Source organism: Mytilinidion resinicola, assembly GCF_010093595.1.
Source record: "Mytilinidion resinicola strain CBS 304.34 unplaced genomic scaffold BDZ99scaffold_18, whole genome shotgun sequence".
Classification (NCBI taxonomy): domain Eukaryota; kingdom Fungi; phylum Ascomycota; class Dothideomycetes; order Mytilinidiales; family Mytilinidiaceae; genus Mytilinidion; species Mytilinidion resinicola.
In genome coordinates, this window is record NW_022985454.1 from 1 (window position 1) to 15,169 (window position 15,169).

General features: G+C 49.7%; 5 protein-coding genes across 5 annotated transcripts; 3 read left to right on the plus strand and 2 right to left on the minus strand.

The window, feature by feature from the left end:
- Positions 1–494: 494 nt before the first annotated feature.
- BDZ99DRAFT_490508 (uncharacterized protein) lies at positions 495–1,232 on the minus strand (the record flags this gene model as incomplete). The annotated part of the gene is made up of 2 exons (XM_033723060.1): positions 495–879; positions 949–1,232. 2 exons carry the CDS (start codon positions 1,230–1,232, stop codon positions 495–497), a joined length of 669 nt encoding a protein of 222 aa, XP_033572364.1.
- Positions 1,233–4,737: 3,505 nt separating this feature from the next.
- On the plus strand, positions 4,738–5,743 carry BDZ99DRAFT_466416 (uncharacterized protein). The gene has a single exon (XM_033720766.1). It carries the CDS (start codon positions 4,804–4,806, stop codon positions 5,566–5,568), a length of 765 nt encoding a protein of 254 aa, XP_033572365.1. The 5' UTR covers positions 4,738–4,803; the 3' UTR covers positions 5,569–5,743.
- A 1,510-nt stretch (positions 5,744–7,253) lies between these two features.
- Positions 7,254–7,985, minus strand: BDZ99DRAFT_480133 (uncharacterized protein; the record flags this gene model as incomplete). Its single annotated transcript, XM_033722315.1, has 1 exon — positions 7,254–7,985. One exon carries the CDS (start codon positions 7,983–7,985, stop codon positions 7,254–7,256), a length of 732 nt encoding a protein of 243 aa, XP_033572366.1.
- Positions 7,986–9,441: 1,456 nt separating this feature from the next.
- Positions 9,442–10,272, plus strand: BDZ99DRAFT_524378 (uncharacterized protein; the record flags this gene model as incomplete). The annotated part of the gene is made up of 2 exons (XM_033725896.1): positions 9,442–9,730; positions 9,785–10,272. The coding sequence occupies 2 exons, from the start codon at positions 9,442–9,444 to the stop codon at positions 10,270–10,272; spliced, it is 777 nt and encodes a 258-aa protein (XP_033572367.1).
- Positions 10,273–12,189: 1,917 nt separating this feature from the next.
- On the plus strand, positions 12,190–14,931 carry BDZ99DRAFT_104776 (ankyrin). The gene is made up of 4 exons (XM_033712348.1): positions 12,190–12,871; positions 12,925–13,721; positions 13,794–13,874; positions 13,944–14,931. The coding sequence occupies exons 1-4, from the start codon at positions 12,444–12,446 to the stop codon at positions 14,804–14,806; spliced, it is 2,169 nt and encodes a 722-aa protein (XP_033572368.1). The 5' UTR covers positions 12,190–12,443; the 3' UTR covers positions 14,807–14,931.
- The last annotated feature ends 238 nt before the right edge of the window (positions 14,932–15,169 follow it).

Consider the following 15,169-nt stretch of genomic DNA (forward strand, 5'->3'; position numbering starts at 1 on the left):
AGGGCATCTAATAAGATTAAGAGGTAGCAATTGGCTAAGGATGTAGCCGCTCGGAAGGCTGTACGTGAATACAACAAGGCGCACGGGATTATAGTGCCTAGGGGGCCTAGGAGGGCTGTAGAATAGTGAATGTATATTATCATGATTCGTTGAGGTGGCCGGTGCACTGAGATGGCGGCCACCTAACTAGTTAGGTGGAAGTGGGGCAAATTTCGAGGAACGAGAAACTTGCACTACGCGAAAGCCACGGGTAGTCCTATTGTACACCCCCATCCGAGATTCACCTGCTAACGAGAATTAGTAAGGGTCTTGCGTGCAGATTTGGTCACGCTTAGAGGAACTGGGGCTAGCGGCTCGCCCCATCAAAATCCTCACCAATTCTCGTTAGCATAATAATCTCGGATGGGGGTGTAGGGGGTAGGACGTTACTGAGGTAATTACTATTTCTCTACAAGGGTAGTGTGGACCAATAGCCATAGGTTTATATTCCAAGGTCATGAGATTGGTGTAGGATGCCAACCGTTGTACACCTGCAACGCTCCTTTGATACTTTGCACAAGTCCAAAGAAAACTGTGAAGGCAATAGCAATCCAAAGAGAGTACCATTGAACACCCTCGCGTCTGTCATTCCACCATTGAGAGAAAGTGGCGGGCCGCGACTCGTCAAATGCCTGTTTCAATATAACCAGTCGATCGTGCCAATATTTATACCCCTCAATTCGTCGGTGTGGTAAGCCGCATTCGAACAGCCCCAGATCCAGTTCTTCTGGATCTTCTTGCTTATTGTACCACCTTTTTGCGTCTCTATCGCCACGAGGGAAGAGGACGCTAAGTGTGTGAAGGGTTTCGGTGATGAGCTCGGCTGGAAATATCGGGTTACTGTAGAGGCCTTCGTCAAACCTATCTTTCAAGCGGTGCGAGACCCCACTCTGGAAGCGGATAACTTACCCCTGTTGGCGCTTGAGGAAAGAAGCATGATGGAAGACCATGACTGTGCTGTCCGAGTCTCTGAAAGACAGATGGTCCGCCAAATTCGTCGTCAACTCCACTTTGAAGCCAGCGATTCGATCGAGATTTCGGGCAGTGAACAGGGCATCTAACTTAATCCCTTCATTGGTCAAGATAGATTCCGGCCGAAATATACTGTGCACAAACTCCGTGAGGGTCCCGTCCGTCCACAACAATCGTCTCCGGCCCGAAAAGGCATTGCGAAAGTCGCCTACGTCGAGCATGAGCAATAGGCGGACGACTAAGTCTATCGAGGCATTGAGCGAATCTTCCGATAGACCGGGTCCGGATGTTGAGTGCCTTGCGGCAAGTTTGTCCTTGATTATCGGCCGTGGCAGGCCCGCGATAATTTCAGCCGCGAGGTCGACTATGTCTTGATGTTTCTGCGTCGCCATGCGGCCAGCACAGGTTTGATTTCCCGTTCTGCATTGTTCTGTATAGTAGTGGAAGTACGGTCGAAGCGAATGTGTCCGAGAGCATGCCCAAAAATGACCGGCAATTTGTTTCTGGGTTGATGGAGGAATTGGGGAGGTGAGGAGTGAGGCGTTAAGAGACATCGGTGTTCGGACTTTCTGTTCTTCCGAGTGACCTCAAAAGACCCCTTCTTTTCGAAATTTTATCAACAAATCATCAGCCGAGAGAATATTTTTGAAGTTCCCAAGACATGGGATGGGTGTTAGGCTGGAGCTCTCTTATAAGGTGCTCGTTCTCGGAGCCTCGTTTCCTGCACGATTTTACTACCTCTTCGGCCAGCACTTGCAGCTCCCTCTGACTCTATGGCTGCGTCTCAGCCTTGCCAATTCCTCCAATCCGAGGATCGCACTTGTCAAGGCAGAATTCGGGGAGGCTGTGCGGGGTAGTGTAGATAGCAACTCACAAATTTTTCATTCCAGCCTCGAGGGCCGTCTCTTCTTGACCGCAAGTGAGTGAGTACCTCGTCCTCGTGCTTAACAACCATATCAGACTGTCTTACGGGGTCATGGATTTGCCCCGAGTTGGCGGGAGACTTTCCTTTCTCCGAAAGCCCAAACTGAAGTGGGCAAATCCACAAGACTCTGTGGGAGCATATTGCGGTAAGAAGGGAAAGTATTCCTGCTGGGAAGCGCGAGGTTTGGCCCGGGAAAGCTTCCAAGCGATCGCACCGGAAATCCTTGAGTTGCTGCATCATTGTTGCGGACCCATTCCTAACAACAGACTCGTCGTCTTCGATATCTTTATGGTCGGCAACGCTCCGGAGAACGCGATACCCCACATTATGTTCTCATGCACCAAATCCAGTCCAAGGAAACAAGCCTTAGACGCTTTGCGAAGCAGCGAAGTCCTTGAAAAACTTCCGCCCGGGATAGAGACTGGACATTGGGATTATCCCCCTCATATCATCAATCCTCGGCCGCTGGCGTTGTCGTCTTTGAATACCCCGGATCTAGAACAAAATCACGCTTCAGGAGGAGGTTCTATTCCTCTGCCTCACGAACAATCCACATTCGATTCTGTCATGGATCGGAACCTCGATCGCAAAATCTCTGGACCGAGAACTTACATTTTTCAATGCGAAGTCCCTGCGCCCGGTATAATGAGAGTTCAAGTTCGAAATAGCCCTGGACATCGTGGGAACTCCTCTAAAGTTACCGTTGGTGCGATGATCTCGTGGCGCAACAAATCATTCTATTTCATTCCCGCTCATGCTCTCGATGTGGAGGACGGTCCGCTCATGGAGGATGCAAAAGAGTTGGACCCGCTTGATGACGGCGATTGCGAGTTTGGCGGGTTCGGGGATTCTGACGACGAAGCGTATGAGGATGACGCAGAGATCACGAGCCAATACAGCATCACTCCAGACCAGAGTGATCTCGAAGTTGACCCAGGCACAGACGAGGCATCTGAGAGTGATAGCTCAAGCCAGTCTTCAGGAAACAACAATTTCTATCGTTCTTCGAGATCTAATACGGAGGGATCCTACGGTGGCTCTTCCTTCAATCCCGGGCCCCTTCAAAGTACTTCTTTTTACTTGCATAATGGTTCGATTGGCCCCGTTGAAGAAACTCCAATCGGCGCGCCTGCGGGACAGTCCGATATAGCCACAGATACCATCTCCAGCCCATCTCTGCACCCCGAATCCTTACTGGAGACCAGTCCCGACCCTTGCGACGCCGTTCGTTCCCCATGGACGGTCGTAGACGACCTTCGGGAGAATCCACCGGGTTTCTTTTTTTGTGGTAAATGCGTGCAAAGATCGACGGACTTCGACTATGCTTTGGTGGAGGTGCTAGGAGAACCGTTACCCGCGGAGTTACCCGTTGTGTCCCTCGAAAACGTTGCCAATTTCGAAGGAGAGGATGTTTCGATCACGACTGTGCTTGGCTCTTCTGGCCCTCTGACTGGAATCCTGTGTGGAACACCATCTTTCATCCAATTACCTAACAGCGCGACGTATCAACAAGCCTTCGCAGTAAGAATCAACGGTCCAATCAAGCTAGGAGATTGCGGATCCGTTGTCACCGATTTCAATACGGGCACGGTGTGCGGACACATTGTTGCTGGAAGTATCTCTTCGCGCATGGCTTATATCCTTCCGATGTCCAACATCATTAAGGATATAGACAGACGATTGATGCATGGTGTTTTGTCTCAAGAAGCTGCTATATCACCCCAAGACCTAGGTGATGTTGGAGTGTATAGTGGTTTCCTAGACAAGCTTCCCACAGGTTTCGAGACGAATGATCCTGAGCGACGCCAAGCGGGGCCGCAACTGCCCCCAGCCAGTCTGAGTAGCACATCGAGTCGCAGATCATCCTGTACTTTAATATCGGGTAGGTCCAGCCCTGTTCTCTTGTATTTCACATTCGTTCGATAATATGGGCCTCAATGCTGATAGATATGCGTGTAGTTACGCCAAACGAGTATGCCAAAGTTTTCGATGAGTACTCACACCTGCGCAATAGTGAAGACCAGAGTCTCGAAGGGTTGGGCACATATCCCAATAGCGAGCAACTTTCGAAGTTCGGAATTGACGGTGGAGGGCATGACGCTGAGGATAGTTGGGTGACATTACACGAACTCGGGGCGCCTACTCAGGATGGGCAGCGGAATGAGTTGAAAAAGTCGCCAGACTTGACGAATGCTGGGAAAACAATACACATCAGGAGTCCAAAAGAAATTTCCACTAGGAATTCCTCATCGGATATTTCAACAAGCCGTATATTGATATTTCGAGGATACCAGACCGCAGAATGGATATCCAACGTGGGTGCTAAATATCGGGTCGACCCAGAATTTTTCTGTCGCCATCTAGATTTCCGGCCAGCAGGTCAACATTCGCACAAATTCTCGATCCCTGCGATCCCGTCATCTTCACAGCATCTCATCGAGCTGGCCATCATGACCATTGGAGTAAGGGATGCTGCCAAGAACGCCACACCTATACGGATGGATCAGAATACTATTAATGAGATCCGAAAAACACGCGCCGTGGCATTGGCCGCGCATCATGATCAAATCTTGGGGGGTTTGCACGGTAGAATGCAACAGGGAGATTCCATGATTCGAGACCTCTATGTTTTCGATGAGACACATGTTGCCATCGAACAAAGGATATCCATCTGTATGCAAGAGTCAGGCCAGGGGTTCACCAGTAAGTTCCTGTAGTGATGCGGCAACACTTGACATTGATGTTAACCATTTTTAGTGCTCGTTTGGATTGATAGTGGAAACACTCTCAGTAAACATACAGACGATTTTTGGTCTACGGACCCTGAATTGGGTCATCTACTGCGCACTCTCCAGCACAAGTACCTGATGGCTCTAGGGTACCGCTTCAAGTCATCAAGTGCGCCAAACCGTGGCAAAATATACTTGAAGCAAGCACCAAGCGCTTCTTTGCTTCACAAACAATACGGTCGATCGTTACTGCCTAACGTGATGGCTTCCGATGCTTTCTACGCCCTCAACGAGATATTTTCGCTCGCTGCGTCTTCGGAAATGCAATTCCTGAACTTCGTCGATGTCAAGCTCGATCGGTATACGCATCCCGATATCGACATCACTCAGAGCTCGCAAAACGTCATATATACGAAAAGAATTCTTTCTCGGCACATGCAGAACCTAAAACAGACTTTGCAAAGTATTCGAAACACAACTCACCCGAAATGGCCCAAAGCCCGCGGTGATGAAGCGAAGGTAGCCAAAGCAGCAGCTGAGCGTCTTCAGAATGACTTTGAATACCTCATCAATCGAGCACAAATGCTAGACCGTCGCTGCGCTGAGATCATGACTATTCTCCAGAACAGCATCTCCCTCTCCGAGTCCTGGAAAGCCATGGAACATACGCAGCAGTTAATGAGGCTATCCCGCTTAGCCTTCGTTTTCATACCTGTGTCCTTTTCCATATTTTTAATGGCCCTGAACCTTAAGGATTTTACGCATGATAGGCGGCTCTATAACTCTTGGTGGATGGGCCTAACGGTCGTAATGATTATCCTTGAGTCAACGGCCCTCTTAGTCTTCATGGAGGGACCTCGTCTCTCCAAAGCGCTGCGTAATCTATGGTCGAAAAAGAATTGATAATGGCCCAAGAATGCAATTCGTTCGTAGTTTATTTCCATCGACTTCCTGTTCTACATATAAGTTCTACAGCGTCTCTTGTCTTCGCGCCATGTTTTGATTCATGACTCCTCTCCCTAACTCGACAAGAAAATGGTAGATGTTATTTCTTCAAATTCTCATATACATTCATTACACTTCCAGGAAATGCATCACGATGACGTGACCTTCTGCACTGATGGCGATCTTTCAAGAGGGTGGCTTGACGCTCATGGGCACCGTGCAAGGAGTATTGGAGCACACAGGTCATCCGACGGTCATGAAAACGGGCAAGGTCATATTCGGAAGCTTAAAAGAAAAGCTTTGAGGGACACGCTGCATCGCCAGAAACATGACATCGAGTAGCTGAGACTCTGCATAGAATTTAGAGGATTTCGACGTCTAGAATGAAGTGTGAGGTATCGTACAGTGCCTTATGATCAGATTCCTCGCCTATGAGACCTTCTCAGAGTTACCGCGTTTTCGTCGGCTAGTGGCGTCTCTATGGATGCCTATGATAAGGATAGCAGCTCTTTGATCAATGAAAGGTAAGATTCTGCCCTACTCTAGAGGGCAAACAGTGGGAACTGACCTTCCCTCTTCGCAACTTCGTCTATCGAATGATATTAGTCGCATAGCACTTCTAGGTGGTCAGATCAGAACCATCGTCTAGTTCATCCTCTCCATCGAGCTAATGATTCATTGGAACGGAAACCTAGACGTCTACTCATTGTAAGACGCCGGTCAACTTATTCCATTGTTCATCGGCATCACTAATTCTGCGCGTGCTTTTCAACGCATCAGTCTTGCGCTGACCAACAATGTATGCTAGACGCATCTAGAGCAAACAGGACTTTTGCTTACATCTTCCACAAAGATACCCGGATTGGGCTTCCATTGAGCTTGTTCTTCATGTCCCTCCCGCGGCTGATTTCACCGAAATAGACTTCGAAATCTTCGAATGGGACAACCGAGATGAGCCTCCTCTAGATCGCACCACATTGTCGAGAATGGTAACGCAAGAGCTTTCGATGCAAGATTTCTCGATCGGAAGGTGGGGCTAGGCAAAAGACATGCGTATCTACCATAATTCACGATACCCATAACATTCTCCTGGGTAATCGCACACCTTTCGAGATCCCAGGACTGCATATCTCGCCCTGAACTGTCGAGCGAGCTTCAAGGAAGCCATGCGGCGGCAAGTACCAAAAGTGCCTCCTGGAAAGCAGTCTTCCAATTTGCGCTCCTCTAAGACGTTACATTTCGCCCCAGCCTGTCAAACGTACTTGAGAGACCCTGCGGTGGTAAGTAGCAGGAAATTGCTCCCATGAAGCGAGTTTCTGATCTATGCTCTGCAAGTTTCCACATTTCATCACGGATATTCAAAAAGTCTGAAAGAAGCCAAGCGCCGGTATGGAGTTAAAAAAAGCATTGTCTTCAGCTGCAATCTGAAGGCATGCTATGCCACTACTGCTCATGACTCTATTCCAAAGCCAAATCCAACGCCTACCCGGGTAATCTACCCATTCGTCTCCCCTTCCTACCCACCCTACCCAACGCCCCGACTCTCCCCACCCCCCTCTAACCCAAAAGCACCATCACCACCTGCTCCACCCAAATCCCACCCTCCATCTAAACCCCTCCCAAAGACCCCCGAGCTCCGCACCCTAGTACGGCCTCTCCCCATCCCAAGGCCCAAATCTGCTGCCCGGCTGCTTGAGCATGCTCGTCGTATCGTAGGGCTGGGGCTCCCACCCCACCCTCTCCTTCCCTTCCCCCTTCCCTTCCTTCCTCTTCTTCTGCCGGGCCTCCAACTCTGCCCTCGCCTCCGCAGCCGTCTGGGCAACTTCCCGCGCAATGGCGGCTTTCAGGGACGCGGAGGGCTGGCGCTGGCCCGTGGTGGCGGCGGCGGCGGCGTTGGGGTGGGATAGGCCTGGATGTGCCGAGAGGGTGCCATCTTCTTCCTCTTCTTCATCTTCTGATGCTGGTGCGGGCGTGTACTTTGGTGCGGCTGCTTGTTTCGTCGTCCAGTTGCGCACTGATGGCTCCGCGGCGAATCGGCGAGATGGCGCTGGGGCGGCCGACAAGATCGCCTCGTCTACGTCGCTCAGGTCGGACTCTTCTTCGGCTTCTTGTGTGGGGGCTGCGGGCGTGGTGGTGGAGGGGTGAGCGCGCGGGGGTAGGGTAGATGGGGTGGACGAGGCGATGTCGGTCTCCGGCGAGTCTGTGCCGTCCTTCGCGAGAGCGCGGTCAGGGCCCATGGCGTTTGGCTGATGCGCGGTCAAGCTCGGCTCGGGGTCGATGGCGTCGTTGACGTTGTAGGCGTGTAAGCGGGCGGGGGGAGGGTTTGTCTGGCTGGCAGGGGAGTGTGGCTCGGTGGAAGTGTTGGATTCGGACATCGTGGGGTTGGATATGACTAGGACGTAGCAGAGTGTGTAGGGAGGCTTGGGTCTAATGTGGTGATACTAGTGGGTAGATCTGAGTCGTGGAGTAGGATTGTAGGGTGATGGGTTGGTGGTCGGATTCAGAGTACTTTGAAGGGGAAATCGACCAGAACTGTCCACGGCCAAAGTCACATGCAACGCTACGTGGTGAAAGAGTGTGGCTTGACAGTGACCGGGGGGACGGTTCCGGTCCACTTCCTTGTCGGGTACTCTATGCCATGAGACAGGGGAGAAAAGTTGTTCGGGAGTCCGACATATCCTAAGCGGGTGATGGCTCACCTCGTCGTGAGAACAAGACTAGCACAGGCAGGCAGCAACGTGTAAAGTCCGGAATGAATGATGATTCAGACTGCATCTTGCGGCACTATGGGCTAGTTGGCTTCCGCAAAATGCCTTGGAAGCGTAGCGGCAAAAGGGTGCGTTCCACCGGGGCGCACGAAACGGACAAGAACATGACCCGCAATCCAAAGACAACAGGTTACGGAAAGCCTTTTGATACAAGGTTCCACTTGCTTGCCGCTGTTTGATCTGGTTCAAAGAGTTCACACGACAAGAAACGAAACCTCAAGAGCGTAGATTGGACGACGGTTCCTAAAGAAAGACAAGTCTATATTAGCCTGTTAGTAAGCTGCAACAGAAAACGTGCTGAAAATGTGCTAGAAATGTAATAGCAACCCTCCTCTATCCAACACGAAGCTCACGACCTACATTGTTCCTAAAAAGTTCTATTAGGACCGGGCCACCTCAGTTCACGGGAAAATAGCGGGAAATAACGAAAGTATCGTTGCATTCAGTTCGAAACGTATAACGTGCTGTAATATATCTCAAAGCGTTCATGTATTTGAGATACCTCAAACAACGGCGCGATGCTGGCAAATTAAGCAACAAAATGGTCTGTAAATACATCAAGGAACATTCCCTCTTGCTCATAGGTTGCTGATGATGCATTTCTTTCACTTAATAACCGGTCTTCTAGTCGGCATTCTCGGGGTTTTGCATCTTCTGTTGACATATAAGAGCTCTTTGAAGCAAGTTGAACCGCAGTTAGCAATCTATAGTCTCAAGCCGTAAGTCTTTCTTAGGATCGATAATTACTATTACCACACATGCCGAGCGAATCAGCCAAAGAGAGGAGTACAGTAAAGGTTATTTGTTCCCGCAATTTTTACCAGACCTCGACCACAACAATCTTCACCATTCGTGTAGATTAGAGTTACGAGTTTGTCCTTTGGATTTGGTCTACAATGTCTAGCCTATTTGGGACTGTTCACCGTGCCTCAACTTCACTATTAGTGCTATTTCTTCTGCTATATATGTTCCTCTGTGGCCATATTCTCCGTGGCCAGCTTTCTAAATCCTCAGCGCTCATATCGAAAGATTCTTTACCGCTCACTTACTCATTCTCTACACCATGAAAGATACCCCAGACATGCGTGTGCTGCTGCGGGCCTCCAGCGTCATCCTCGCCTGGTTCCTGATGATCTGCCAGAAGACGATGAACGTAGACGTCAGATTTGCGTTCGTAGACGGTGGGTTTGTGCATACCTTCCTCCATGATGTGGCCCCCCTCGGTGTGCGGAGATATGGAGTACCGCTTGCTCTTGACCTGGACTGGAGATTGAAGCTGGCGGTGATTTACGGTTGGAGATGTGACTTCTCGGTCTGCGGAATGGCTGCTGCCCTGTTCTCGCTTCTCGGAGGTATGCAAATATCCAAGACAATCAGAATTGAACGTAGCTGACGTTAGGTTTTAGGATATGTTCGGCATATCGAGGAGATCCACGTCGTTCCAAATGCACGCTGGACACCTCGCCAATGGTCCCAATATGGCATGCGTGACGGCTCGACCTACACACACACCCTATTTCGCATCGAACTGCATAACGGACAGAAATGGGCTTTAGACTTGTCCGGTTTCCAGCACGGTTGGCGGCATGCCTTGACCCCGTGGGAGCAATTCTGCACCACCAGGATGAAGGGTGAGCATTTCCAGCTAGCCAATTTAGGAGATGAGCTTGCCAAGTGGACTGCCCTAGCCGCCATATCTGAGCCACATGCGTTTGGCGTTGAAGTAGACCGGATCGTTCGCGAAGCCATTCAAACCTGTTTCGGCACGGACAATGACATCGCCAGAAACCGCGTATTTGAAATGGCCCACGAAGACGACTTCCAGGAGCTCTTCAAATCTTCCGTCGGGACGTTCGAAGAGATGTTGGATCGCAATTTGCACCGGTGGTTCTAGGCTTTTGATCGCACAGGAAAGGTATTGGGGTAGTCAGACAGCGTTGAAACGGAGCAGTTAGGGATTAGATGAGGTGTTGATCTGGTAGTTGTAGATGATGAGGTTCCGATTTGTAGTGCCCAAAAGCTGGCGGTCGAATTGAGAAGTGTTGCTGTTGTTGTTTTCCAACATGTCGACGCTGTTTGACTTCCCTCGGTGACGTGTTAGCAATTGAAACATGATGTAACGTTTTATAGAGTTCAGATCATTTCAAGTGTTGTTGTTGATGTTTTCTCATACCTGGATGCCGTTTGACCTCCTTCGATACTGTTTTGGCAATCGAAACATGATGTGAAGCCTTATAGAGCTCAGATCAGTTCAAGTGTTATTGTTGTTGTTTTCTGATATCTCGACGCCGTTTGACTTCCTTCAGTGACGTTTTAGCATTCGAAGCATGATGTAAAGTCCTATAGATCTTAGATCAGTTCAAGTGTTGTTATTGCCGTTTTCTTACATCTCGATATCGTTTAAACTCCCTAATGATGTTTTGGTAATCGAAACATAATGTAAAGTCCTACAGAGCTCAAATTAGAGAGCTGGATTCTGGAGCCTTTTTCTACCTACTTACTAACGCTTGGGTGGCCCTGCACTACGAAATCAAGGTGGAAATATGCGGATTGCTACCCTATTTGATTTGAAGCGTATAGTTTGCTACTTCGTTCTTGAAAAATTTCGCATCTTTAGATTACCTCAACCACAGGATGGTCTATATAGCACTGGACCATAAGCCTAGGCACACGGATCTATCACTATTTGGCTCCAATCTTGCTCACTTAATACCACTGCGAGCAGTAGACCAGCTGGTCAGTCGCCAGTCAGTCAAGGAGCAGTGTGATTTGCACTGCTTGAAACTTGACATCAAGCCCAGATGTGTGAGACCCCATGGGGATACCTCTACCAGTGACAAACAATTATGCGCAGACTTGTTGTAATCCGTGGGAAGAATCGACGCAAGGCTCATGTTTGCTTGATTTTTTCTTATGAGCTGACGCCCTAGGGGACCCCCGGCGTTGGCAAGCTCTTTCGCCAGTTGCTTTATCACACTGAGCGGGCTCCACCTTCGAGGGCTCGACAGCCAGGACATAACTACGAAAAGGAATCTAGCGAGCAGGGGAACGGTCGTTAAATGCCTAAGACCGTCTGAGGTGGCCCGGCAAGCTATCACGCTTGTCAAAAGCGTAGATTTACAATTTTTGATAATGTATCAGAGGATCTCAAGCAGTGCTAAGCTAGTGCACACGAGCCTAGAGAATGTTTATACATAGAGTATATAAAGTTTCGATCTAGAAACCCTGATCCGTAGCCTTACATCTTTTGCTCAAGGGCCCTAGTCTACTTCAACAACGAACGCAGAGAACTATAAACGACAGTCTGCCCTCCCTGGGGCATACTGAGATGGTACCGTATGAGTCGAGTGTCCTGGAGCCCGATTCTACTAGTCCGTGTAGCGTGGAGCGGCTGATCCAATAAGAAGCCGAGTCTTAAGAGTTTTCTTGCAGGGGGTTTCGCGATGTTATTAGTATGAGCAAGCTCATACTAGAAAATAGGAGAACGAGCGCTAACCTCCAAGTACTAGAGTTAAGAGCTAGAGGAACAGATGAGCCCTCAGCAACTCATTGGACAGCGTCTCGCTAAGCAGCACCCAATCACCCGGTCAAGAGGACGATGATGGGACGACGGCCGGGACTAGGAATACGCGTAGCCCAGATATATCCTGTCACGCTTGCAGCCTTCTCTCTACCCACATTTTCTACCTGATCCAGTACATGTCACATACCGTCGCTCCATCTCCCGCATGCCATCATCCCATCGGAACTACACAGCGGGCTCTTTGACAGATAAAATGTTCTCTAGTCCATCAATTGATGTGCCGATAAAGTTTACCAAAGCTAGGAGGCACACGACCTTCCATAGGTCGTCAACTCGCGAGGCAGAATCAGACAAACATCAGCCTTGCGCCGGGATTGCCCGCGAAATAACACATCGTGTGGGGTATTTCTGCAGGCAGACTTCAGCCTTGTCCCTTCGCCCTTGACCACAGGGCGGAGCGATGAAGATAAGAGACTCATGCCCCAATACCCTTTCATTCGTATTAGGGAACTATCACACAATTCATCCTCTTGCCTTGGACCATGGCTGACCCGCTGTCCGGAATCGCAGGCGTTGTTGGCTTGCTAGATGTGGCCACCAGGACATCGTCGCAGGTTTGGAAGCTCATCGAGGCATGGCGCAGTGCCCCGACCCAAATACTCGATCTTTCGGAAGAGATTCACACCTCGCGCCGTGTTATTTCGCAGCTGCAGACAGCTTGTGACACCGTGACGGATGTTACCGAATTCGATCCTTTCATTGAAGTCTTTACTACCCAAATCGACATCGCAAGAACGGTCTGTATGGGCCTCGAAAGTATTCTTCAATCAATTAGTGGCACGTCACTTGATTCCCGTCGGCGTATTCGCAAGGAGAGGTGGCTTCAAGCAAGATCAAAAGTGGCCGATCTGCAGAGTCAGCTTGGGAGAGTTCGCTCGAACATTATGCTGATACTTTGCATTCAATCAGCGTACGCCGGCCGAGTATAACGATTGAACTGTATATCGTGCTGAAGTCTGTCAGATTACGTGGAGCACAGCTAGATCTACTTCTTCGGACTCAACACGAAGCCGTCATGGACGTGCTCCGACCGAGAGCGACCCCGACTTCGAATGCTACGATTCCGACATCAACATCGACTATTTTCGAGGGTTGCGAGGAGTCACTTGACCTCAATGCTGCAAATCGCGAGTTAGAGGCATTTCAACCTGGAAGCCGCGTGATCAGCCTAGCCACTCCGAGGCGAGTGGTCTGCAAAAGCTCATGCAAATGTAGTTGCCATTTCTATCGCTCATATAGTCGGTTTTACCTGGCTGGATTCAACAATATCATTGGATCGGTAACAGTCGCCTATTCCACTCCAACTGGTAATATTTCTACACACGAAGCGTCTTGCCTCAGGGCGAAGTTCAGTTCTCTTGAGTTGTCATACTCATTCCCGTCTTGGCTTCTCAATTTATCCATTCTGACGGTTTTGAGCATGTCCAACGGGACTCCAAACGTCGGCCTGATAGTCCGGCGTCGCATTTCAAGAGACTCTGCAATCGCCTTCAGGACGCTGTATGGGCTCGTCATGAATGGAGACTACCTAGGAGTAAAGGCCTCACTTGAAACACGGGAGGGGAGAGCGCAATTACACGACGTGCTTTCAAGTGATGGAGCTTCCGCTTTGCACTCTGCCGCGCACTATGGTAACGTCGCCATAGTAAAACTACTTCTAGCTGCAGGAGCGGATATATTCTTGGAAGACGATTTCGGGCGTCCACCGACAACCACCGCAGCTAAATGGATCCTCAATCAAAGTGCTTTCCCAGCGATTGGTAAGGAGCTGGAAAAACTTTTACCCTGGCGCCATTATCTGGCTGACATTGATCTTCCGCATTTACACAAAGTTGTACTAGGACTGCGCCCTACTTGTTTACGCGATGAGCTTGCCAAGGAAGTCTATCGTGTCCAGATCAACGCTACGGATGGTTCGGGACGTACTCCTCTTCATTGGGCCGCATATGGAGCCAATGCTGATGCTGTTCGACTGCTTTTAGACTTCGGCGCGGACCCTAACCGAAGGAACGTGAGCACCAACGCTACTCCATTGATGGAAGCTTGTCGGATAGACTCTCTTGCTTGTGTAAAAGCTCTCCTAGCAGCGGGCGCGAACGTTAATACCGGCGATGAACGACCAATCTATCTCGCATCAGCATTCGCTAGCGTCCCTGTCGTCGAGTTATTGGTTTCCGAGGGTGCGGATGTAAACGATTTCTCCAATATCTGTCGTTCCGGACCGCTAGCCCACGCAGCGAAGCACAACCAGTTAGAAATCACGGACTTCCTCCTATCAAAAGGCGCAGATATTGACCACAGGGATTGGGAAGGAGACACGGCACTCACTGAAGCTATTATACGCGGCGCAGTACTCTGTATCGACCTGCTGCTTTCGAGAAATGCGAACTACACTTTCGTCGACAAATATAATTTCACAATCCTTCACAACGTAGCAGCATCTGGTGATGCAAGAGTGGCTAATCTGCTCGCTTCAGCCGTGTTGAAAGGGCTTGATCTGGACGCAAGGAATAAAAAGGGGAAGACTGCGCGCCAAATACTTGAATCAAGAGCTGGAGTGACAGATGAGCTTCTTGAAGCTTTTAATAAGCTAATTGATAGCGTCTCGCGAAACAAGACCCATCAAGAGGACACGATGGCAGGTAGCAAAGACGCTAGCGGCAGATTCTCAGGAAGTCACCAAGAGCTCGTTCACAAACTCACCCACCACGTTCGGCTCTATGTACCTGCCATATGGAAATACAGAACGTCTATTCTGCTGGTCTTCCTTCTGCTTATATCGCATCTCGCACAGACGATGATTGAGTGTATATCTAGGCCACGAGCAAGCGCGCTCCCAATGTAGCTCTAGATTCGGCTTTGGTAATGGTCTATGGGATTAGACGTATAGATATACCGATGTTCGGGCTCCACTCTTGCTGCATCAAGAACATCATGAGGAGAGGCCCAGCTATCCGTCAGCCGGTTCGTCAAAAAGCAGTGTGACCTCCACCCTGTTAACTTGAACAGCGTGTTTGGGTTGCAAAAAGTCCTTCAAGGTCCCCTAAACAGTGGCAAACGCACGCATCTATTCCACTTTTTTTAGTGCTGATGCATGTCCGCTTCCATGCATCTTCTCTTTCGGAGCCCTAGAATTCTAGATTATCGGTCTAGGCAATCGGACATCATGCTGTCGGAGCTTCCCTCTTGCTTGTTTGGTACCACCGGG

Excerpts from the sequence above, each read along its gene's own strand:
- BDZ99DRAFT_104776 (XM_033712348.1), top strand. The coding sequence starts at position 12,444 with ATGGCTGACCCGCTGTCCGGAATCGCAGGCGTTGTTGGCTTGCTAGAT. Across the intron at positions 13,722-13,793 it reads AAGTGCTTTCCCAGCGATTG|TTGTACTAGGACTGCGCCCT; the intron begins GTAAGGAGCTGG and ends ATTTACACAAAG. Across the intron at positions 13,875-13,943 it reads CCAGATCAACGCTACGGATG|ACTTCGGCGCGGACCCTAAC; the intron begins GTTCGGGACGTA and ends GACTGCTTTTAG.
- BDZ99DRAFT_466416 (XM_033720766.1), top strand. The coding sequence starts at position 4,804 with ATGGCTCTAGGGTACCGCTTCAAGTCATCAAGTGCGCCAAACCGTGGC.